Genomic DNA, 25642 nt, shown 5'->3' on the forward strand with positions numbered 1-25642 from the left:
TAAAACAAAATGAAGGAATGTAACACATCTTAAAATAATACTCCACAACAAGAAGATAAGAAGGCTAGAGAGCTGGGCGGTGGTGGCCCACGCCTTTAATCCCAGCACTCGGGAGGCAGAGCCAGGTGGATCTCTGTGAGTTCGAGGCCAGCCTGGGCTACCAAGTGAGTTCCAGGAAAAGGCGCAAAGCTGCACAGAGAAACCCTGTCTCGAAAAAACAAAAAAACAAACAAACAAAAAAAGAAGGCTAGAGAGGTGGCTCAGTGGCTAAGAGCCCTTGCTACTTTTGCAGAGATTCTGTGTTTTGGATCCAGTAGTCATATGGTGGCTCATAACCATCTACAACTCAAGTTCTAGGGAACTTGACATTCCCCTTCTGGGCACCAGGCATGCATGTGGTGCACAGACATGCATGCAGGCAAAACGCTTATACACACAAGACAAAATTAATAAATCTAAAAAAAAACTTTTTAAAGAAAATAAATGAAAGAACGCGGCGGCAGCTTTCAGGGCATTTGTGCGGTCTCGTGGCCAGCACAGCACAGGCCTACACGCGACCAACCATGTCTAAGGGACCTGCAGTTGGCATTGATCTTGGCACCACCTACTCCTGTGTGGGTGTCTTCCAGCATGGAAAGGTGGAGATAATTGCCAATGACCAGGGTAACCGAACCACACTGAGCTATGTTGCTTTTACTGACACAGAACGATTAATTGGGGATGCCACAAAGAATCAGGTTGCAATGAACCCCACCAACACAGTTTTTGATGCCAAACGTTTGATTGGACGTAGTCAGTCTGATATGAAGGACTGACCTTTCATGGTGGTACATGATGCAGGAAGGCCCAAGGTCCAAGTAGAATACAAAGGAGAGACAAAAAGTTTCTACCCAGAGGAGGTGTCCTCTATGGTTCTGACAAAGATGAAGGAAATTGCAGAAGCCTATCCTGGAAAGACGGTTACCAAGGTTGTGGTCACTGTGCCAGCTTACTTCAATGATTCTCAGTGACAGGCAACAAAAGATGCTAGAACTATTGCTGACCTCAATGTGCTTCAAATTATCAATGAACCAACTGCTGCTGCTATTGCTTATGGGTTAGATAAGAATGTATGTGTTCAAGCATAAATTTGGCTTAAGGTTAATTTGTACACCAGAAGTATATGAGCTAAGAATATATTTTTTTCAATGACAGGATGTAGCATGAATCTTAAAAGTTCTTATTAATAAAAACAAACCCGGAGCCAGGTATTGGGGGTAAATGCTGGAAGATCAGAGGAACAGACAAGCCACAGCTACCTCACCTTGCCAATTCCTCAGCTAATCCTGTTTCCTCAGACTGGAAGCCTCTGAGTCCTTATCCAAATGGATCTCAGCTGAACTGCTTCTTGAAAGCCTGAAAGCTTAACTAGGCTCTGGTTCCTGGTCCTCACGCCTTAAATACCTTTCTGCTTTCTGCCATCACTTCCTAGGATTAAAGGCTCTTGTTACACACTGGCTGTTTCCAGTGTGGCTTTGAACTTACAGAGATCCAGATGAATCTCTGCCTCCCAAGTGATAGGATTAAAGATGTGAGTGCCACCATTTTCTGGCCTCTATGTCTGTCCAGTGGCTGTTCTGTTCTCTGATGCCAGACAAATTTATTAGGGTGCACAATATATTGGGGAACACAATATCACCACAATTAGAGCTGAAAGGAATGTGCTGATTTTTGACTTGGGAGGTGGTACCTTTGATGTGTCAATCCTCACTATTGAGGATGGAATGTTTGAAGTCAAATCAACAGCTGGAGATACCCACTTGGGTGGAGAAGACTTTGATAACCGAATGGTCAACCATTTTATTGCTGAGTTTAAGCGAAAGTACAAGAAGGACATCAGTGAGAACAAGAGAGCTGCCAGGTGTCTGTGTACTACCTGTGAACGGGCTAAGTGCACCCTCTCCTCCAGCACCCAGGCCAGTACTGAGATTGATTCTCTCTATGAGAGAATTGACTTCTATACTCCATTACCCATGCTTGATTTGAAGAATTAAATGCTGACCTGTTCCAAGGCACTCTGGACCCTGTAGAAAAGGCCCTTTGAGATGCCAAACTGGACAAGTCACAGATCCATGACATTGTGCTGGTGGGTGGTTCTACCAGAATCCCCAAGATTCAGAAGCTTCTGCAAGACTTCTTCAATGGAAAAGTAACCCCGATGAAGCTGTTGCTTATGGTGCAGCTGTCCAGGCCATCATTCTGTCTGGAGACAAGTCTGAGATGTTCGGGATTTGCTGCTCTTGGATGTCACTCCTCTCTCCCTTGGTATTGAAACTGCTGGCGGAGTCGTGTGACTGTCCTCATCAAGCGCAATACCACCATCCCTACCAAGCGGACACAGACTTTCACCACCTACTCTGACAACCAGCCTGGTGTGTTTATTCAGGTGTACGAAGGTGAAAGAGCCATGATCAAGGATAACAACCTGCTTGGAAAGTTTGAACTTACAGGCATACCTCCAGCAACCCCGTGGTGTTCCTCAGATTGAAGTCACTTTTGACATTGATGCCAATGGCATCCTCAATGTTTCTGCTGTAGGTAAGAGCACAGGCAAGGAGAACAAGATCACCATCACCAATGACAAGGGCCGCTTGAGCAAGGAGGATATTGAGCGCATGGTCCAGGAGGCTGAGAAGTACAAAGCTGAAGATGAGAAGCAGAGAGACAAGGTTTCCACCAAGAATCCATTGGAGTTGTATGCTTTCAACATGAAAGCAACAGTTGAAGATGAGAAACTTCAAGGCAAGGTCAACGATGAGGACAAACAGAAGATTCTAGACAAGTGTAATGAAATCATCAGTTGGCTGGATAAGAATCAGACTGCAGAGAAGGAAGAACTTCAACACCAGCAGAAAGAACTAGAGAAAGTCTGCAACTCCATCATTACCAAGCTATACTAGAGTGCTGGTGGCATGCCTGGAGGAAGGCCTGGGGGTTCCCCTGGTGGAGGAGCTCCTCCATCTGGTGGTGCTTCTTCAGGGCCCGCCATTGAAGAGGTGGATTAAGTCAATCCAAGTAGAGGTGTAGCATTGTTCCACAGGGAAACAGTTGAAGGACCCAAATTTAGCAAGTTTCATAGCAGTTTTAAATTCAAGCTGCTACAATAAATTACTGGGCATTCTCAATACTTGAACATGAAACATGTGCACAGGGAGAGGAAGTAAATAAAACATTGCACTTTATAAGCACTGTATCCTAAATGGAGAAGGCAATGTCTAATAAAACGGGTGGAAAATGGAATGGCTAATAAAATTATTTAAGTTCGCACCAAAAAAAAAAAAAAAAAAGAAAGAAAGAAAGAAAAGAAATGAAATAGTTTAAAATTGCATGGTACTGTATTTATGAAAAGTGAAACAGAGCTATCAACAAAGTGAAAGCACCTATGGCCCAGGGGAAGAAAAGCAGGAACACACTTAAAATAAGTGGCTTGCTCAGGGGGGCCAAGATCATGACTGGGAAACCCCCAGAGACAGCTGACCTGAGCTAATGGGAGCTCATGGATGCTGGACTGACAGCTAGGGAGCCTGCATGGGACTGACCTAGGCCCTCTGCATGTGGATGGCAGTTGTGTAGCTTGGTCTGTTTGTTGGGTTCATAGCAGTGGGTTCAGGACCTGTCCCTGGCACATGAGCTGGCTTTTTGGAACCAATTCGCCATGCAGGGATGCTTTGCCCAGCCTTGATGCACGGGGGAGGGGAACTTGGTCCTGTCTCAACGTGATATGACATGCTTTGTTGACTTCCATGGGAGGCCTGCCCCTTATGAATGGAGGAGTGGATGTGGGGGAGGGTAGACAGGAGGTGGGGTGAGGGAACTGGAAGAGAGGAGGGAGGGGAAACTGTGGTTGGTATGTAAAATAAATGGAAAATACTTTAATATATAAAAAAAAGAAAAAAATAGTGGCTCACAGCTGGAGGCAGCTTTCTCCTAAAGAGATATTTCACAATGTCTGCAAACATTTTTGGTTTCACATCTGGAGGTCAGGTGTGCTCCTGTCCCCTAATGGGTGGGGCCAGAGATGTTGTTCTACATCATCCAACAACACCTGGGGCCATCCTGCCACTAGAAAGAAGCTTCTGGCTGGAAACATTGTGGTACAACAACCAGACATAAAAGTTAACTATTCCTGAAAGTATTATGGACACATCAATAGCTTTGTCTTATAAATATTTAATTATGCTCTCGCTGCTCTGTTTAAAGTGTATTTTTCAAAATACCTGGTGCCTATTCTCTATGAATTTCTGTTCTTGCATATCTGCAGTCTGAAGATTGCTGCTTACTTACATGTTCCTAGTTATGAGTTTTAGTTAACCCATGAACTTAAAATATATCAGAACATAATTAGGGTTAGAAAGAAACAAGAATTACTGTTTAACTCCTCCAGCTTCATGTGGGTTATAAGCTAACCTTCAAGCAGAGGCGAGTGTTGATATCTTTCCCACATGCAGACAATGACTTTGGCTCTTAAAATCAGTTTGAGTGTGACTGAATTAATTCAGGGACCAGTACAGTAATTCAATTTTACAGTAGATTTGTGGGGCATAGTCAACTTAATAACTATTCATGGTAAATTATATATACCATCAAGAAACAGTAAATCATCATATCTCTGAAATGATGAGTGTTGCCTGACAAAGTCAAAATAGTTTAGCAGTGTGGCTTTACTTTCTGTATTTTGGTTTTTACTTATTCTTTTAATGAAGGTTTCTCAAACCTATGCAATCATCATTCCTGGCAGATTCTGGATTACCTTGTGTTTGACACAGAAGTAGGCATGTTTAATGAGGAGAAATGTTATAATATCCTTCTCAGCACTGCTGGTCCCTGGGACCTTTCAGTATAATCAAAAGATCTGGAGCCAAAGACTCTTACACAACTACTGAAATACTGTTAGCATTAGTCTTTTCATTTACAGCAACAGTCATATCAAATTTAACTAAAAGCCCTTAGTTTAAGTGAAATAAAGTAGGTGACTTATAGCTATTAATTCTTATTCCTTGTTCAGGTCTTAATTAAGTCTCACCAATAATAAGGTACACATAGTTAATGTCTTACCTTCCAGGTCAAGCTAAGAGAAATAAGAAAGTGTCTACTGCTTTGGTAAGTATTTCTGTAACTCCCTCTGCTTTGATGCTCTGCTCAACTCCTACAAGTGAACATGATCTCTTAGCACTTCTGAAATCTGTAACATGTTGTCTGAGATGTTTATCTTATCGAACTAGAGTGTGCCTTCAGCTCTTGTGATGTAGTTGATTTTCATTTGAATATGTTTTACCTCTATAAACAATAAGGTCCTAAGTTAGGAATTCATTTCCCTCCTCCCCCATCTCTTCCCCTCCCCTCCCCTCTCCTTCCTTCCCCCCTCCCCTCCCACTTTTCTTCCTCTCTTCCTTTGTCATCCTACCCTAGCACACAGTGTCTTCCCAGAATACAGTAGTGGTGAGAGGAAAAAGATAATTTTGAAGACTGATGTGGTGGCTCACACCTTTACTCCCAGCACTTGGGAGGCAGAGGTAGGCAAATCTCTGTGAGCTCAAGGCCAGACTGATTCACATTGGAAGTTCCAGGACAGCCAGAGCAAATAGTGAAGGACTGTCTCAAAAAACAAAATAAAACAAAATGGGGTTTTTTTTGGAGAAATTAAATATTCATACCACTACTTTCTTTTTTTATTTTGTTTTGTTTTGTTTGTTTGTTTGTTTGTTTGAGACAGGGTTTCTCTGTATAGCTTTGTGCCTTTCCTGGAACTCACTTTATAGACCAGGCTGGCCTCAAACTCACAGAGATCCACCTGCCTCTGCCTCCCGAGTGCTGGATTAAAGGCGTGCGCCACCACAGCCCAGCCATACCACTACGTTCATCCATACACATTTTCCTTCTTGTGTAGGCTAAATTCCAAGCACTAAAAGGACAAATTAATGCATTTTAGTATCCCCTGGTATAATAAATTCAATGTTTGAAAAAATATATAGTCTTCTAGTTATTACCATTACACAAGAGATACAATAAAGCAGAGAAACACCCAATAGGTGGACTTAATGCTAATATTTGCTTAGATCGTGTATTTAAAATAAACCATATGCAACATATAGGTCCGAGAATTAAAAAAAAATTAGTACCTGCAATTATATTAAATTTATATTGAAAAAAAAACCCCATTCTGTTGCTTCATTCCAGGCATTAATCCAGTTAATACAAAAAACAAGGAAAATGTCACATTGGACACATCAAGTAGATTGCTGCTGAGAAAGATAAATTTGTCAGGATGTCATTGGCTGAGAGGTAAGAGTCTTCAGTTTCCTCCTTCCTTTCTTTAATTTGACACAGCACTGGTTAATCTCCCAGCCTCCCCAGCACTGAACGAGGAAATTGGAAAGCCGCAGAATCGATTTGCAGTAGTGAGGTTCTATTCTCTCTCCCTCCTCCTCCGTCAGAGCTGCGAACGTCTCTGTGTTGTGTGGGATCATTATCGACAGTCGCCCGTGCACAACTGATAATTGCTAAAAGTCATTCTCTAAATGTTAAGGCACACACAAAAAGGTGACTGCATTTTTTCCCTCATTTTTCAAATTTGTTGCTTTCATGATCTCTCATCTTCTTTATAACTTAAAGGTCAAGACTTTTCTCAAGCTGCTATCACAGTGGTCTTCTTTGCTTTTGGTTCTGAGGTAATATATACAGTAAGAAAGTTCCAGTGTCTAACTTAAGTGCAGTTCTTATTTGGGGTTTCTTTTACAATTTCCATCCTTTACATATTTTACTCTAAACTGTAACTGTAGAAAAATTGCTTCAAAGGGCAACACAATACTGATTTTTTTTTTTTTGAGACAGGGTTTCTCTGTGTAGTTTTGGTGCCTGTCTGGATCTCCCTCTGTAGACCAGGCTGGCCTCGAACCCACAGAGATCTGGCAGGCTCTGCCTCCCAAGTGCTAGGATTAAAGGACACCACCACCCGATTCCACAGTACTGAATACATTAAAAAAGCTGGGTTACTTTTGCTGCTGTCTTTTCAGGCTATGCATAGGCTTATAACATGAATCTTAACAGGTCTTATTAATAAAATCAAACCTGGGAGCCAGGTATTGGGGTAAATGCTGGAAGATCAGAGAAGCAGAACAAGCCACAGCCACCTCACCTCACCATTTCCTCAGCTGATCCTGTTTCCTCAGACTGGAAGCCTCTGTGTCCTCATCCAAATGGATCTCAGCTGAACCGCTGCTCAAAAGCCTAAAAGCTTAACCAGGCTCTAGTTCCTGGTCCTCATGCCTTATATACCTTTCTGCTTCTTCTTGGCATCACTTCCTGGGATTAAAGGTGTGAGTCACGATGCCTGGATGTTTCCAGTGTGGCTTTGAACTCACAGAGATCCAGATGGATCTCTGCGTCCCAAGTGATAGGATTAAAGGTGTGTGTGCCACCATTTTCTGGCCTCTATGTCTGTCTAGTGGCTGTTCTGTTCTCTGACCCCAGATAAATTTATTAGGGTGCACGATATTTTGGGGAACACAATATCACCACACAGGCTTTATAGGTTTTTGTCAAGTTTAAACTTAGAGCTATCTTATTTAAAAATAAAATTATAGCTTTGGGCCATTTGTTGTCTACTCTGAAACAGAATCTTCTTTGGATTCTTAAAAAGCACTGAGGATTAGTAGGACTATTCCTTCAACTTTGAGATTCTTCTACTTACTCTGTTTAAAAAGTGCATCAAAATAATAATCTTCACTAGGCAACACCACCTGACCAGTAGTGGGGTCTATTTATAGAGTATCAGATGAATGGAAAGCTTGTAATTACAAGTCTGTATTTCTCAAATTTAGATTTACCTTCTGTACTTTGTAGTCTGCCCCATTCCTAAGTTGACAAATCTTTGCCCATTAAAGGAAGATGAAGCGTTCTTTTAGTTACTTTAGCACTATGGAAAAGTGTATTGTTTAATTAGTACAGAATTAAGTCGAAAATTGAGTTAGGCATGGAGACATGACTTTGTGATCCCAGCACTCAGAAGGCTGAATCAGGAAAAGATCAAGTTCAAGGCCAGACTGAGCTGTGTAGTTAGACTCTTGTCATTTCAAATAAATAAATAAATAAATAAATAAATAAATAAATAAATAAATAAAAAATAGAAAATTGGTCAAGTGTCTCTTAAAGAGTAAGTATAATTTCCCTTATTTTAACAGGATTGTAAAAGTTGTTTATTAAATTTGAACTTCAGTTAAAGAGTCAGGAGTACTCCCCCCAAAATACATGCTCTGTATTTTATTTGCTAAATCTATCTTGAGAATTAATGCCATTTTTCTTAATGCCCTCAATATTGTGAGCAAAATAATTTAACTAAATTGAACACATGAAAAATGCAAATCCAAAGTTAGAATAACAAGTGAAATCAAATCCATTACGCAAAGACTAAGATAATAAGCAAGCCTTTCATGTTTCATCAGCAAGGACTGTGAAGAATGTTTATAAGCCCCAATCTCCAGGAAGCACATCTCATTAACTTGCATAGCAGTGTAGTACTTGAAACTTTGAATTTCTAGCACACTTAAGGAATGAAACTCAACTGTTTTAAATCATCCCCACTTTTTTTTCAATTATAGGTGATATTTCAAGACCCTTTAATAAGTTCAGCTGGGGCTGATAGTGTGCTTGCCTGAGGCCTCTGTTCAATTTACAGCTTTATAATAAATAAATAATATCCAACTTCTTGATCTTTGCAATACCAGGAAAAGTTATCACCATGAACTACGTCTCTCTCCACTAATGCTTCTTCACCATTCATCGATTCATAGTGTATTCCCAGTGTTTGTTCGCTGGTTTTACATTTATTTTTTTCTTTAAGTTTTTATAAAGCGTCAGACATCCTGCAAGATACCAGAAACAGGATGAGGAAATCAGAAAAGACCAACAAAGGCTGGGGAGATGGCTCAGTGATTAAAGAATTTGCCACGCCAAGTGTGAGGAGAAGTTTTGGAATCCTCAGCACCCAACCTAGGAAGGAAGGGACAAACAAGCTGGTGGAAAGACTAGCCTTAATGCGTGGACTCTGGGTTTCACTGAGAACTTCACTGGATAAAGTAGAGAAGCAACGATGTAGGATCTCCAACATCAATCTCCGGCCTCCACATGCACACATGTGCATGTGCACCACCCGCACAGCACACACGCACCCCCATCCATGCAAAAACATGCATACACATGTGCAAAAAAAAAAAAATGGGAGAAGAAAAAAAAAAATAGGTCAACAATAAAATTCCTGCTTTCTTGCAAAAGACTATGAGGTAGACTGAATGTCAACTGTTGCTTATATGTTAGGGTAAAGGATCTATGTTCAAGAACTGGAAGAGCACCTGGCGGTGGTGGCGCACGCCTTTAGTCCTAGCGCTCGGGAGGGCCAGGCGGATCTCTGTGAGTTCGAGGCCAGCCTGGGCTACAGAGTGAGTTCCAGGAAAGGTGCAAAGCTACACAGAGGAACCCTGTTTCGAAAAACAAAACAAAACAAAACAAAAAAGAGCTGGAAGAGCTTGTGTAAGAGCCAAGAGGACTTCAGCACTGTCTCGGGGAACTCCAGGCTCAGTCTCTCTCCATCATCTTTTCCCAGGAAAGCCCAGAGGACTTCTTCACTTTCAAGGAGCCCAGGGGAAATCAAGCGTCTGGTCATCTCGCTAGTACTCCTGTACTCTTTTTTTTTTTTCTTCCCGAGACAGGGTTTCTCTGTGTAGTTTTGGTGCCTGTCCTGGATCTCGCTCTGTAGACCAGGCTGGCCTCAAACTCACAGAGATCCGCCTGGCTCTGCCTACCCAGTGCTGGGATTAAAGGCGTGCGCCACCACCGCCTGGCCCTCCTGTACTCTTGAGTGAGACAAGTGTTTCCTGGGTGTGCTAGATAGGTAAGCCAAGTGGATTCTGATCCCGGGTGGCCTTGTAACCAGATCCAGCTCTTCTGTGAAAAAGCAGGGCATGTGGCTAAGGGGATGCAATTTCAAGTGGATGTCACAGGTGACTCATCAGAGGTCTGCTTTGGGGCCTACCGATATATATATATATATATATATTTTTTTTTTTTTTTCCCGGTTTTTCGAGGCAGGGTTTCTCTGTGTAGTTTTGCGCCTTTCCTGGAACTCACTTGGTAGCCCAGGCTGGCCTCGAACTCACAGAGATCCGCCTGGCTCTGCCTCCCGAGTGCTGGGATTAAAGGCGTGCGCCACCACCGCCCGGCAACCTACCGATATTGATATTTTTGTTCTGGGTAGGGTGTCTTAATTCCTTTGCATTTTTGGATGACAGCCCTCCTGACCATTTCCAACTTTTCAGAGTTTAAAAGCTCTCACGTAGAGCGCGTTTTCATACCGTAATCTAGTCACGGGTAGGGAGTTTGGGGAATGAAGAATTGATTTTTAAAACGGAGTCGAGACTAGTCGAGAGGCCTTAGCCAGGGAAATTTGGGCTACAAGAGCTTCTCCTTCCTCACGCCTGAGAGTGACAGTCCTTCTCAGCCAGAGGACTACATTTCCCGGCGGGCGCTGCGCATCTCACAGGCACAAGCTGGCAGGCTCCGGACTCTCCACCTCCGCCCAGCTAGCCAATAGGAACACCTGGTTTGGGCCTCTGCCCGACTAGGAGCACGCGGGAACGGGGGCACTAAAACTACATTTCCCGATGCGCAATTATTCGAACGCTGACCAATCATCGCCAAGCCTTTCGAGGCTTGGGGAGGAGCCAGCCTGGTCAGGCGCCCTCATTGGCTAGGCGATGCTTAGTAGAGCCGGAACCCGGGAGCGAGCGAAGCGCAATGACATTTCCTCTTTAAATAACCGGAGCCGGGGCCCCTTGGAGTAATGGCTGCGTCGGCAGGTGGGTGGCGTGGTACGGCTGCCGCGGTGCTGGAAGAGGGAAGCAGGCGCGCGGTGGTCGGCCCCGACCTGGGGAGGCGGCCGTAAGGCGGGAGGGAGGGAAGGATGGAGAGGCGGCGGGCGCGGGGGCGAAGATGAATGGGGAGGAGGGCGGTGGGCGGCGCGCCCGCGGAGACGGGGCGTCTGGATACCGGCCGCCCGCGAGGCGGTTGCGGGTCGCCCTGGCGTTCGCCCTCAGTCGCGCTGCCCTCGGGAGGCTCTCGATCCCCGCTCGGCCCCGAGCCGAGTCCCCGCGCACCGCCGCCGCCGGTTCGGCTGGCTCGCCTCACACCCTCCCTCGCGGCGGTCCGGGCTCGCCGGGCTCCCGAGGAGCGCGCTGGCCTGGGAACTTGTTCGCCCTCGCTCGGCGCTCGGCTCCCAGAGCCCACGTCGGCGGTCCTGTGCCTAGACAGGGGTGTTTGTGTGAAGGGTTGGGGGGAAAGGACCCACGACGCCGTAACTGGCCTCGAACTTCTTGTGGTTGTATGATTTTTTTTTCCTAGATTTAAGTAAGTCTTCCCCAGCAACGAATGGGATCCCATCTTCAGACACAACCAACGAAGCCATGGACCCCTTCCATGCTTGCAGTATTCTTAAGCAACTCAAAACAATGTACGATGAAGGACAGTTGACAGACATTGTAGTGGAAGTGGATCACGGGAAAACATTTTCCTGTCATAGAAACGTTCTTGCTGCAATCAGCCCCTACTTCAGGTATGACGACGGTAGAAACTTGTATTGCTATCCGTACCAGATTCCCTTTCGTCCCCAGTATTGCCCAGCTGGTTATGATATTGAGTTGGGACAAATAAATGAAGGTAAACAATGAGTTTGTTTTCTGCGAGGAGGTAACAGGCCTTGTCTTATTAAGAAGCCCTTGTTTTGACCTGTGGGATTCTAGAGATCAGATAGTTGGATTTTAAGTTCGTGGACCTCTGTGTGAGGTGTTCCCCAATATAGAAGGCGCCATGTCAGGTACACAGGTAGCTGCGTGGGGCTGGTGGTTGCTATATTGGGCAGCAGCGAAGATATACAGTGTTTCAATCATTGGAAGTTTTATTAGAGAATGATCTACAATTTATTTTTAAAAATTCATGATTTTTTTTAAAGTATGTATAACATTTTTTTAGAGTTTAAAACACAGGAACCTGTACCTTTATGAGTAAATCAGGACAGTAGATTGTTTTAATGCCATGGAGTTTGTAAAAAGTAGTGGAAGAGCCGGGCGGTGGTGGTGCACTCCTTTAATCCCAGCACTCTGAGAGGCATAGCCAGCTGGACCTCTGTGAGTTCGAGGCCAGTCTGGTCTACAAAGCTAGCTCCAGGACAGGCACCAAAACTACACAGAGAAACCTTGTCTCAGAAAACCAAAAAAAAAAAAAAAAAAAAAAAAAAAAGGTGGAATAAATGAAATAGTTTAAGTCTTTGTTTCAAGATTCCCAGAAGTAACTGCTTTTTTCACTTTCATTTTCTGTTTACTTTTATCATATACTATTGAAAAGTGAACATTTTATTTTTTTTATTTTTATTTTTATTTTTTTATTTTTTTTGGTTTTTCGAGACAGGGTTTCTCTGTGTAGCTTTGTGCCTCTCCTGGAACTCACTTGGTAGCCCAGGCTGGCCTCGAACTCACAGAGATCCGCCTGGCTCTGCCTCCCGAGTGCTGGGATTAAAGGCGTGCGCCACCACCGCCCGGCGAAAAGTGAACATTTTAAAGTTGGGTCTGAAAACTAAATTCTTATTCTGAGAACAGGTGATTGGAAAAGGTAACTTTCTTCCTGAGCATAAATGTTTTGTTTCAAGTATTTTCTTTTAAAAGTCCTTTGGTGTTCAGAAGTGGTTTATGAATGATAGCAAGAACATCTTGTCAGCCACACTCCGGCTTTATCTTTCGAGGTGCTTACAGGGCACATCCCGCTGTAATGCTGCATTCATGAGTTTCTTGTTCCTCCTTCTCAGAATGCTGGGTTGAATGTAGTTACTTCAATCTGATTTTTTTTTTTTTTTTTTTTTTTTTTTTTTTTTGGTTTTTCAAGACAGTTTCTCTGTAGTTCTGTTTGTCCTGGGTCTTGCTCACAGAGGTCCGCCTGGCTCTGCCTCCCGAGTGCTGGGATTAAAGAAGTGCGCCACCAGTGCCCGGCTTCAGTCTGATCTTAAAACCAATTAGAGCTGGGCAGTGTCTCAGGCCTTTAATCCTTTAATCCCAGCACTCAGGAGGCAGAGGCAGGCGGATCTCTGAATTCGAGGCAGCCTGGGCTACAGAGTGAGTTTTAGGAAAGGCTCTAAAGCTACACACAGAGACCCTGTCTCAAAAAACAAACAGACAAAACCCGATTAGACTTGTTGTGGGTAGGTCATTGAACTACTAAGTGTTAATTAACACGGGGTAGTAAGCTAGCCTGGCAATGGAAACCACTGCTGTTCCTCATGTATGTGTTGGACTATCTACCACAGTTGCCCCTTACCAAACTGAATGAAGCTTACTTGATATATACTGTCTTCTATAATCTTAATAATCTTATCTCTAATCAGATACATATGAAATACATACCTACATATCCCATTTACATATGAAAAAAGATTCAGTGAGTGCTATCTGAGTCATTCAAGTGGCAGAGCTAGATTCTATTCTAAAAGTAGATTTAACCGTGTGACACTTTAGGACAAAAAATGGATGAAATGAGTCTTCATTAAAGTTTGTGTTTAAGAAAAACTGTTATCTTTGATAGTAAAATAAATTGGAGCTTCAAAGTAAAAATTTTCTCACTGAAACCTTATTCTGTAGATAATACCGTATAAATGTCACATATAATTAAAATTAGATTTGAATGCCTACACAAAAGAAGTATGGATACAGTAGATCTTAGTTTCTAAGAAGTTAAAAAATGCTTGGGACTATTTCTGAACATTCCATTCACATGTAGATGTTGCTAGAAAACTAAAAAACTAAATTCTTTTCTGCACACAAGTTTCTTGGCTGTCTTGGTGTGGGGATCTCAGAAATCATACTTAATAGTTTCTAAACCTTGCATGGCAACACAGGTGAAAGAATTAGAACAGCTGGAATGTGATCTGGCCATTTTCTGATCCAGTGATTGCCAAAATTAATGACTATGAAATGTTTTTGCTACTTGGGATTCTGTGCGAGGAAGTACTCCCAATGTATTTAGAGTACATGAAGAACCTTTTAGGGAACTCACCAAGGTATCAGGCCATTCCCGTGTGTTAGCCTAGCCTGTTGAAGGCAAGAGTGGCTCCCAGGATAAAGAGATATGTGATGACGTTCTCCCTTTCTACCTAATGAAGGCCCAGGTTTTTCTTTTTATTTGGTAGCTTTATAGGTGAATCATTCTGCACCTGAACTAGAAACCAGCTCAAATGTAGGAACATCTGATTTGTAGTCATCAAAGCCTGTAGTAATATTAAACTTAAAACTTACATTATTGAAATGAAAAAGATAAGTAGTCTGTATACCAAGTTGAGCCCTTGCACCCTCCAGGTTTCTCATTCTATGTATTAAAATCTCGCACATTGAGGGCTGGAGAGATGACTCCATGGTTAAGATCACTAACCGCTCTTGTAGAGGATCCAAATTTAGTTAGCAACACCCATATCAAGCCACTCACCACCACTGTAGCTCCAATTCCAGGGGGATCCAATGCCCTCTTGTAATCTCTACAGACATCTGCACTCACATGTGAACAATCCTCCACAAACATACATATAAATAAAAGAAAAAATCTTTTTAAAAAATGAAGCCCCCATGTATTTGATGGGGATTTCAAAGGTGTCTGCCCATTTTCCCAGTTAGGATACTTTTCACAGGATAACGAAACAAGTTCAAAGTGTCTAGATCTAGTTGCTTTTATCCCCCTTACCGCATAGATTTCTTCAATTCTATTAAGTACCCCAGAGGCTTTTCAGAAAGAATAAAAACACACACATCTTTTCTCATAGGGCTTTTGGAAGACTTTTACTATTTAAGAGTTTCCTAGAATGATTAGTTGTGGTAGTACATACCTTTAATTCCAGCACTTGGGAAGTCAGAGAGAAGCAGGAGGAGCTCTGTGAGTTCAAGGCCAGCCTAGTCTATGTAGTGAGTTCCAGAACAACCAGGGCTATATAAAAAGACCTTGTCTCAAAACAACAACAAAAAGTTCTTTAGAATGAAGCCTCACAGAAAGGAAATGTTTACTTAAAAGTCCAAGTGTTTTATCTGCTTACTGTTTTGAGAAAGGTTTCATAAATATACTCAGTTAAAAAAGAAATAAAAACCAAACTGAAGCAAAATATTACAGCATGCCCAAGCTGTTCTCAGATTTACTGTTGCTCAGGATGCTATGAATTTGTGATCACACTCTTGCCTCAGCCTTCCATGAACTGGGGTCATACACCACTGCACCCACTTTAGAAGCTTAGTCCTGAGGGTATAAGTTGGGGAAATTAAACATAATTTCCATGGAATCAGCAATGTGTTAAATGTGAAACTCTTTTTAGAAAAAGGCATTATATTAACCCTATCATAATTTTTTATATGGATATAAATAGGTAAAATACAGGAACTTTAACTTTGAAGTATATCTATTTTAAGAAAGGGTTTTCAAAGTGTCCAAGAATAAGTAAAATGGTCTTTCAAAGGATTTCAGTTTTAAAAGGTATAGGTGAAAATATGATTTCAGTTTTAAAAGGTATAGGTGAAAAATATGTACCTTTGAAGAATGCTATTCTCTTTCTGAGATGAAAATTTACTTTGTGTATACAAGTTCCCTTGTAATTTTCACTGAGCCATCAAAGATTTTATTAGATTGGCGCAATGTGCTTAGGATAATTTAGCTATCCTGATGATATATTGAACTTTCTGGGACTTGACAATTTAAGGTCTCTTATCTAGAGACCTTATCTGTCTTGACTAGAGGCTTGAGTAGGTGCTCCAAGGACAATCAGATCTGAAATATGTCACTTATGGTTTGCTTTATTACCAATATTCTCCTTTTCCCATAGTTGGCATGTGAGAACAGAATCCTGCCCCTCTCCCTTTCTCATGTCTTATGTGGGCTCTGGTGAGACTGAGGAACCCAATTAGCACACAATCTGATTAACAAGAGATGCCTGTAAGAATCTTATTAATTTTATATGCACAGAGGGATTTTTCCAAGAAAGTAAAGTCCACACAAATAACTGAAGTATGATGCATTTATATCTGTTAGACAAAGAACAGTACATTTGTCAAGGAATGTCAGGGTAAGTGGCTATCTGGATTAGGACCATAAATTTTAGGATGTTACTTAGGGATATGTGGGAGTGGGGGAGTTGTAGAAGCATTTGAGAGATAAAGAGTGACTTCAGAGTTTGTTTAATGAGGCTCACTCCAGCCACAATTTACCCAGTTACTCTGGTGATCGTGGCTATTTTCTAGCCTTGGTATGTGAAGGACCACCATCCTGAAAGAGTCTCCATGATTTGCTGCATAGAGGGAGACTGTAGCATGAATCTTAAAAGTTCTTATTAATAAAATCAAACCCAGAGGCCAGTTATTGGGGTAAATGCTAGAAGGTCAGAGAGATAGAACAAGCCACCTTGCCAGTTCCTCTCAGCTGGTCTTGTTTCCTCAGACTGGAAGCTTCTGTGTCCTCATCCCAATGGCTCTCAGCTGAACTGCTGCTCGAAGCCTGAATGCTTAACCAGGCCAAATGCTTAACCAGGCAAATACTTAACCAGGCCAAATGCTTCCAGTTTCTGGTCCTCACGCCTTATAAACCTTTCTGCTTTCTACCACCACTCCCTGGGATTAAAAGCTGCTTTCTGGGATTAAAGGCGTGAGTCACCATGCCTGGCTGTTTCCAATGCGGCCTTGAACTCACAGAGATCCAGAGAGATTTCTGTCTCTGGAATGCTAGGATTAAAGGCTTGTGCTAACATTTTCTAGCCTAAGTATCTTGTGGCTTTTCTGTTCCCTGACCCCAGATAAGTTTATTAAGGTGCACAATATTTGGGGAACATAGTACCACCACAGGAGATAGGCCACATGGCCCTTCCATCAGCTTTAGTTAGTTCCCCTGGTGATTTCAGCTTGAAGCAATCTACCAGTGTACCTATTTTGTATGTTTTTTAACTCTTGGCACAAGATGGAATGGCCCTGAGAACAGAGCTTTTGAGATTAACTAGATTTAAATCCTTGTACTAGTTCAACCCTGTGCAGAACATGAGGAATGTATTCCTTTTGCTTCAGAAGGACTTATCTGTGTGACAACTTTATACTTCTAAAAATGTTCATTTGTGGTACATATAAAATATTAACCACTTTTTCTTTCTTAGGTCCATGTTCACTAGCGGCCTTACAGAGAGTACTCAGAAAGAAGTTCGAATCATTGGTGTCGAAGCTGAATCAATGGATTTAGTATTGAATTATGCCTATACCTCTAGAGTTATTCTGACAGAGGCCAATGTTCAAGCCTTGTTCACTACAGCTAGCATCTTCCAAATTCCTTCCATACAAGACCAGTGTGCTAAGTATATGATTAGTCATTTGGACCCACAAAATTCTATTGGGGTCTTTATCTTTGCTGATCATTATGGTCATCAGGAACTTGGAGATCGATCAAAAGAATACATCCGTAAAAAGTTTCTGTGTGTCACCAAAGAGCAAGAGTTTCTCCAGCTGACAAAAGACCAACTCATAAGCATACTAGATAGTGATGATTTAAATGTAGACCGGGAAGAACATGTTTATGAAAGCATTATAAGGTGGTTTGAACATGAGCAAAATGAAAGAGAAGTACACCTTCCAGAAATTTTTGCCAAATGTATACGTTTTCCTTTGATGGAAGATACATTTATCAAGAAAATTCCACCTCAGTTTGCACAGGCCATAGCCAAAAGCTATGGAGAAAAGGGACTATCCAACACCAATGGCTGTACGCAGAGGCTTGGAATGACTGCTTCTGAAATGATCATCTGTTTTGATGCTGCACACAAACACTCAGGAAAGAAGCAAACAGTGCCTTGTCTAGATATAGTCACAGGAAGAGTGTTTAAACTATGCAAACCACCAAATGACCTAAGAGAAGTTGGGATTCTGGTATCACCAGATAATGACATTTACATTGCAGGAGGGTACAGGCCAAGCAGCAGTGAGGTCTCCATCGATCATAAGGCAGAAAATGATTTTTGGATGTATGACCATTCCACCAATAGATGGCTATCCAAGCCATCCTTGCTTCGAGCCAGAATAGGCTGCAAACTAGTGCATTGCTCTGGTAAGATGTATGCAATTGGAGGGCGTGTGTATGAAGGTGACGGAAGAAACTCCCTCAAGTCCGTGGAGTGTTATGACAGCAGAGAGAACTGCTGGATGACTGTTTGTGCCATGCCGGTTGCAATGGAGTTTCATAATGCTGTGGAGCACAAAGAGAAGATCTATGTTTTACAGGGTAGGTGACAGTGATTCTTCACCAAAGGGTGGGGTGCTTAATAATAGTAAAGCAGGCAGCAGTTCTAGCAGTTCATATTTCTGGTTTCCTAACCGTGAACTGTACTAGAACACTCTGTCTGAGAAAATCAAGGTAAAAAAGTTTAAAAATTTAAGATATTTTTAAGTTATTGAAATGGTCCTTTGTTTTATGTTTGGATATCATATAAAGTATTTCTAAAAGCAATTTAATAAGTAATAGTGCAGCTACTACTTACTATTTCAGAGCATTTTAAAAAGTCTAAACAAACAAAAATTAATCTTTTTTGTTTTTCAATAATAAAATCAAGAGATGTAGCAACTACTTTTTTTTTTGTTTTGTTTTTGGAGACAGGGTTTCTCTGTGTAGCTTTGCGCCTCTCCTGGAACTCACTTGGTAGCCCAGGCTGGCCTCGAACTCACAGAGATCCGCCTGGCTCTGCCTCCCGAGTGCTGGGATTAAAGGCGTGCGCCACCACCGCCTGGCTCGCAACTACTTTTTTATGGAACTTACCAAATGAGTTTACTGGAATTACACTATTCATTTACCAAGGATTTTTTAAAAAAGATTTATTTTTCTTTTATATGTATGACCATTTTGCCTGTATTTATGTCTGGGCACCATGTGCATGCAGTGTCCACAGATCAGAAGAGGGTGTTGGATCCCCTGGAACTGGAGTTCTAGACAGTTGTGAACTGACATGTGTGTTCTAGACACTGGACCCAGGTCCTCTGGAAGAGTAGCCAGTGCTTTTAAACACTGAACTATATTTCCAACTCTTACCAATTTTTTTTGTTTGTGGGTTTTTTGCTTGTTTGTTTTTATGTATATGGATATTTTGCCTGAATGTATGTCTGTGTACCACATACCTACTTGGTGACTGCAGAGGCCAGAAGAGCGATGAGTAACTTGGAACTAGAGTAAGATGGTTGTGCTGCTGTGTGGATGCTGGGAATCGAACTCGAGCCCTCTAATAGAACAGCTAGTGCTTCTAGCCACTGAGCCACTTTCCAGCCCCCACAAAGGGTTCCATAGTTATGAAGCTTAATTACAAAGGCTTGAAGTTACGATCTTTAGATCTTACCTTTTTTTTAAATGGTGTGTATATGAATGTGCAGGTGTAAAGATCAGACATTAACATTGGGTGTCTTTCTCTGTTGCTGTCCACCTTAGTTCTGAGACAAGATCTCTTTGCAACTGGAGCTTACCAATTGTCTCAACTGGCTGGCCATCGAGCCCCTCAGGAATCTGACTTCCTCCACTCCCTCACTGCTGGGGTTACTTGTATGCCACAATGCCCTGCTTCCTTGTAGCTCCTGGGAATCTGAACTTAGATCCTCTTGCTTGTATTGCAAGCATTTTCTCCCTGAGCTCTTTCCCTTTAACATCTTTCTTAAAGGTTTTACTTGCTGGGATTTTGAATGCAGTGTGGATAATTCTAAAATCCTTATTCACTTTCCGTGTTTCTTAATGGGTTATGTTTAAATGATTTCCTTATATGACTACATGAATAAAACAGGAACAATGTAAGTTTTTATGAAGATATATATAGTTATTTTTAAGCCCTATCCCATTTTTTAAAAAATTATATTTTTTGCTCTAATCTTTTGACTTAAAATTTTTGAGAGATGCCTGGACATGTTTGCTGTACGTTGCTTATTTTGCAGAATTAACTAAGGAGAAGTACTGTCTGGTACCATATTTTAGTTAAATGAAAACTTGGCATGACTTGGGCTTATCTTTGTAAAATATAAAAATGGATGTATAATTCATCCAAGATGGTTATATCATTCAGTGTGATGAAGTATGCTCCTCTCTCTCTATCTCTATCTCTGTATGTTACTGGCAAAGTAGTTTATAGAGATAATTTTAAGGCTCAATGGAATGTGTGGGCTGTATATTAATGCAAATACTGTATCAAAACAGCAATGACTTAATAGATTATCAGGACCAAAACAAAGTTTTTAACTGGAGGTTTTATTTTACATAAGAATCTGAGGCCCCGAGTCTTTTTAATTGCTTATCATTGATTTTAGTTTATTAAAGAGGAGTTGAGATTTCTTTTTTTAATTAATTTTTTTTACTCATTTTACATAACAGCCGCAGATCCCCCTCTCAACCCTCCTCCTACTCCCCTCCAACCACCCGCCCCCATCCCCTCCTTCAAAAGCTGTGGAACTTGCATGGGACCAGACTAGGCCCTCTGCATACGAGAGACAGTTGTGTAGCTTGGTCTGTTTGAGGGGCCCTTGGCAGTGGGATAAAGATCTGTCCCTGGTGCATGAGCTGGCTTTATGGAGTCCATTACCTATGGTGGGATGCCTTGCTCAGCCTTGATGCAGGAAGGAGGTCCTGCATCAACTGAGTTGAGATTTCTTAAAATTTAACTTTTTGTTATAAGAAATTTGTAGAGAATTGAGACATGTAAAAGGTCTTAACTCCATTTTCTTTATCAAGAATACTGTAATATGTTAGCCAGTAAGGAGAAGTAATGTGTAAGCAAAAGTTGAGACTTAAATAAAATTGGAGTTGAAATGTCACTGTTATTAAGCAGGCAATTTAATTTATAGATGAGAGTATCCCTAATAGAATAGTTTAAAGGGAAGCTGTATGAATCCGGTATTCATTACTAACTCCAACAAAGCCTCTTTATATATGTAACCTGACGAAAACTGTTCAAGGTTATGTCTTATAAGTTGAGCATCGCTAATGTAAAAAGCCAAAATATTTTGAAATCTGAGACTTTTTGAGCACTGTTGTGGTTCTCCACATGGAAAATTCCATACCTGACCTTATATAACAGGTGACAGTCGAAGCACAGGCAATGAAGATACTGTAGTAATTCATGTTTTGACTTGGAGTAATCCCCAAAGTAACATATTATGTATATGCAGATACTCTAAAAGCTGAAATACTTGAAATATCAAGCACTTCGGATAAAGAATGTTCAACCTGCTCTATGTATAACTGCTGAAGTATAAATTTAATCTGCCCATAGGGTTCATATTGTTAACACAAAGACATTATATAGTGTTCTCATTAAGCTGGGCATAGCTGCACATGCCTATAATCCCACTTCTCTGAAGGGTGAGGTAGGAGGATTTTAAGTTAAAGCCAGCCTGAGCTCAGCCTGGAGACCTTATCTCAAAAAAACAAGCAATGCTATATCATTAGCAAGATATTGTAATTCATTATTTTAATTCTTGCAGACATTTTCCTATTGGCAGTCTGACTCACCACAGCCTTTTATTGTCAGTTTAGAATAGTAACTGACTCAATGTCAGTTCCATAAATTGTTTTGAAATTTATCTTTGCTTTATAACAGCATTCATGTAAACACATCAGTGACCCACAAGCACAAATCTAAACAATTCTATGTGCTATTTTCTAACCAAATAGCACACACATATGTAATGGGTTTTTATGGTTAAATTGTATGTGTGCATGTTGCCTGCCTTATTCTCCCCAGATCGTATATACCAATGCAGGTTGACTATAATATTACTGTTACTCTGTTAATTTTAGGAGGCAAATGTTTGGAAAACATAAGCTCTTTAGTCTTCAGAGGTTGGAATTAAAGATGCAACCAAACTCGAAATTTTACATATTTGTTTCTTTTTATCTTTTTTTTTTAGGAGAATTTTTCCTCTTCTATGAGCCTCAAAAAGACTACTGGGGATTTCTAACCCCCATGACTGTGCCTAGAATCCAGGGCTTGGCGGCTGTGTACAAGGACTCCATCTACTACATAGCTGGAACCTGTGGAAATCATCAGCGTGTGTTTACTGTAGAAGCCTATGACATAGAGCTAAATAAATGGACTCGTAAGAAGGACTTTCCATGTGATCAGTCTATAAATCCATACCTTAAGCTGGTACTTTTCCAGAATAAACTCCATTTATTTGTCCGAGCTACTCAAGTGACTGTTGAAGAACATATCTTCAGAACCAGCAGGAAAAATTCTCTTTACCAGTATGATGATATTGCTGACCAGTGGATGAAAGTGTATGAGACCCCAGATCGGCTGTGGGACCTTGGCCGCCATTTTGAGTGTGCTGTGGCTAAACTCTATCCTCAGTGTCTTCAGAAAGTACTGTAATAAGTAGCAGGCTTCAGCACGTCACTGGCATCTCATACTAAGGAACCTTGTTTAGGAAATAATGTCAACATTGATGAAAGCTGAGAGTTTTGTATACAGAAATGGGTGCTCGTAAAGGTTGTGGTGTGGGGAGGGATTTGCTTTTATCTTCATGATATTTTCATTTCAGTAAGGAAAGATAACAAAGTGCAATTATCAGCATTTTTCCACCCCTGGCATAAAAGTATCATTCTAGAATTTTGTGATAAATAGTCCCTGAGAAACCAGGTGAATCAAGACAACTATGCACTCTTAAAAAGCAGTTTGAGTATTCCTGGGTAGAGACATCCAAACTAGTTAACGTGACTTTTTATTTTAAATACGGGTAACAATATGAGGCAATATCATTTATTTAGCTGTGATCTCTAACACAGAGAAGCACTAACTTAGATCCTCATTCTTACTATTTATATGTATTTACATATCTATTTTTGTGTACTGTTTTCAAGTGTATGAGATTTTAAGCTCTGTCAAACTGAAGGAAAACTCAGTTTCAGAAAGAACTTTCAGTCACGTTGTTTCATATTCTCATGTAACTTTAAGTTAAAACTTTGAAGTGGCAGTTTACTGTCCATAACTTTTTCAAGTGCTACTGTCTCATCTTTTAAAATCCCAGAAAGGGCTCAGATTTGCAGGTGACTGGTGCTCGTATAAGTTAATTCATGTGTAGCTAGACCGGTTTAAATGGTTTGAGTCTGTGTTTCTCTTTCAGATTAGCATGCTAGTTCCATGGCTGTGGCACTTTGCCTTGTGACTCCACGAGGTCTGCTCTGTGTGATAGGATATGGCCGATGGCCATTGGTCTAACTGGATTCAGTTTTACAATCCCAAGTTTGCACTAACATGGGCTGTTTTGTTGCCCAACCTCTTTTTCCATCCTCTACTTGTCCAGTCATTGTTGGTACCATGAAAGTTATAATTATATAACTTAAAATGTGAAGTTTTACACCTACTTTTAAAATTCTGTTTTCTAGAAATGACTCTTGCAGTACTCTAATAATTTAGTGGCTTTTAAGGTTCATATTACAGTTATAACCTCTTTATTTATTGCACTCAACAGTGGTGAATATTTTTATGTTGAAACACTTGTTCTCGGTGAAGGTGATATAGAAGGAAGGATGAAGGAGTGAACAGAATCGTAGCTTTCTGTACTGTAGGTTCTAAGGAGCTGTTCATATTTAACTGATACGTTTCTCAGTTGGTTTGTCCTTCATGTTAATATTCCTAACTAAGTCCTTTTGTACCTAAGGCAAGTATTTGGATTGATAATGTACTCATTACTATGCTTACTATAACCGGTAAGTAATACACACATAAGATCAGAGTCTGTCCTCAGCTGGAAGTTTGATTCTCTTGAAGAAAACTGGCATGGTTTGTATTGAAAAAAAAAGAAGAGAAAAGAAAAGAAAAAAAGTCTTGCACAAATTGTAAGGTGATACTGTGAAACAAATTGAAAACATTGCCTCTTGCATCACATACCTCCTTTTCCAGAAACTGTAGACTGCTTTACAAAGGCCCTCCGAGTAGAGCTGGTTCTCTGAAGCAGGAAGTCAAGTGGACAGCATTCACAGAATGTGTGTGTTTGTGTCCTGCACAGATAGATGTGCGGTCCCTCCTAATCTCTGTCAACTTTGTCAACCAATATTTTTTTACCTCTCTAGTTTGCCTTGTGTTTCCTTTTGCTTCATGCTGTTTTAGAGTTATTTCTGTGAATTTTTTGAATTACAGTTTTGCATTGCTAATGAGAGGGAAAAATAGTTTTTACAAGAGATATCCATGTAATTTATTTTTGAAAGCTTTGTTGAGTATCTAAGATTTCCTGCCACTTTGACAATCTCTGTATTTAGGAAAATGTATTACTTGAAAACAAGACATAGAACATTGAGTTAGCAATGTACGTGTTCCATATGATATATAAAAGAACAACACACTGTGGCTAATCTACACTAGATTTATTCTGTTGATCTGTACAACAGTTGGTCCTTTTGTTATAACAGTGTATATTGAGGGTATCATCTAAGTATAGTGTGTCAAAGCCAAGGTTTAGAATTTGCTATGGGAGTAGAATATATATATTGAATTTTGTATGAAGAACTATTTGTTTACATTAAATAGCTGGGATATTTTGCCACTTTTAAAATGATTTCAGAAAAGGTCCTAGGAAACTAAGATTAGTGATACGTGTGGGTTTATGTGTAGATACTTAAGGTACATTTTCATAGTATGAGAATATTAGTAGAAGGCACAATGCTACTACAGAATTAAAAGATCTAACAAATGCCAATCCCACTTTAACTGTTTGAAGAATGTACGTAGCACTTTTCCTATATAGTTTTTATACGATGAAAACTGGGCTAGGTGTAACTATGTTGTAGGAAAGAAGAAATTATTTATGTCGTCTTTGTTTCTTGTTCTCCTACAAAGTTGATGTGTAAGCGTCAAGCTGATTTCATTGGTGCATGAGGAAAAGTGGATGTGATCTGTAAGGAACCAGAGTCCCATGTAAAGAAGTTTAAAATGGCATTCAATATTCAGTGCTCAGGTATGTAGTAAGTACTGTAGTCCTATGGGGCAAATGTGTAGATATTTTTAAACATTTTGCCGTAATTGCACAATTTTTTGCATTTTTACCTGATGTCATTGTTTCTTGTAATAAAACCTTTTCTGATTGAAAACTGCCAGTGTTGTAAACTGACCTGAAGAATGAATTTTGAAAAATTAAAATTTGGTGAAAATCATAAACTTATGTCATAGTAGAATGAAATACTATCTTAACCCATTAAATATCTGACTTGTGACCTAAAATGAACTAGTTAGTATTACCAATAACTCTGTTATTCTGATCTAGCCTAAAATGTCCTCGATGCCTCTCTTTACGTACACTTCATACCCCATCCCAGAAAATGCTGTTGCTTCCTCTGGAGCATCCCCATACTCTGTGTACCGCTTTCACCGGTTTACCCTAGTCTAAGCCTGTGTGCAGTTACCACTGCAAAGGATTTCTTTCTACTTAACACCCTTGATGCCTTGTGATCGTTTTCTCCACGCAGTTGTCTGGGTGGTTCTGAAGTCAGGGTTGTGTCCTCCTGCTCAGATCCAGTGGCATCCTAACTCCCTATAGGAACGGAG

The 25642-nt window shown here is 40.8% G+C and overlaps 1 protein-coding gene and 1 pseudogene across 1 annotated transcript; both read left to right on the top strand.

Annotated features, from left to right (window-relative positions):
• The first annotated feature begins 563 nt into the window (after window positions 1-563).
• On the top strand, window positions 564-3293 carry LOC131906012 (heat shock cognate 71 kDa protein-like; annotated as a pseudogene).
• Window positions 3294-10760: 7467 nt separating this feature from the next.
• On the top strand, window positions 10761-25255 carry Kbtbd8 (kelch repeat and BTB domain containing 8). Its single transcript, XM_059258254.1, has 4 exons — window positions 10761-10889; window positions 11431-11641; window positions 17243-18357; window positions 22011-25255. The coding sequence occupies exons 1-4, from the start codon at window positions 10874-10876 to the stop codon at window positions 22472-22474; spliced, it is 1806 nt and encodes a 601-aa protein (XP_059114237.1). The 5' UTR covers window positions 10761-10873; the 3' UTR covers window positions 22475-25255.
• Window positions 25256-25642: the final 387 nt, after the last annotated feature.

Source organism: Peromyscus eremicus, chromosome 3 (genome assembly GCF_949786415.1).
Source record: "Peromyscus eremicus chromosome 3, PerEre_H2_v1, whole genome shotgun sequence".
NCBI classification, from domain to species: Eukaryota; Metazoa; Chordata; class Mammalia; order Rodentia; family Cricetidae; genus Peromyscus; species Peromyscus eremicus.

What these genes read in the sequence shown, in the direction of transcription:
- Kbtbd8 (XM_059258254.1), top strand. An exon ending in GCAATCAGCCCCTACTTCAG is followed by an intron (nt 11,642 to 17,242) that starts GTATGACGACGG and finishes TTTCTTTCTTAG; the next exon opens with GTCCATGTTCACTAGCGGCC. An exon ending in GAAGATCTATGTTTTACAGG is followed by an intron (nt 18,358 to 22,010) that starts GTAGGTGACAGT and finishes TTTTTTTTTTAG; the next exon opens with GAGAATTTTTCCTCTTCTAT.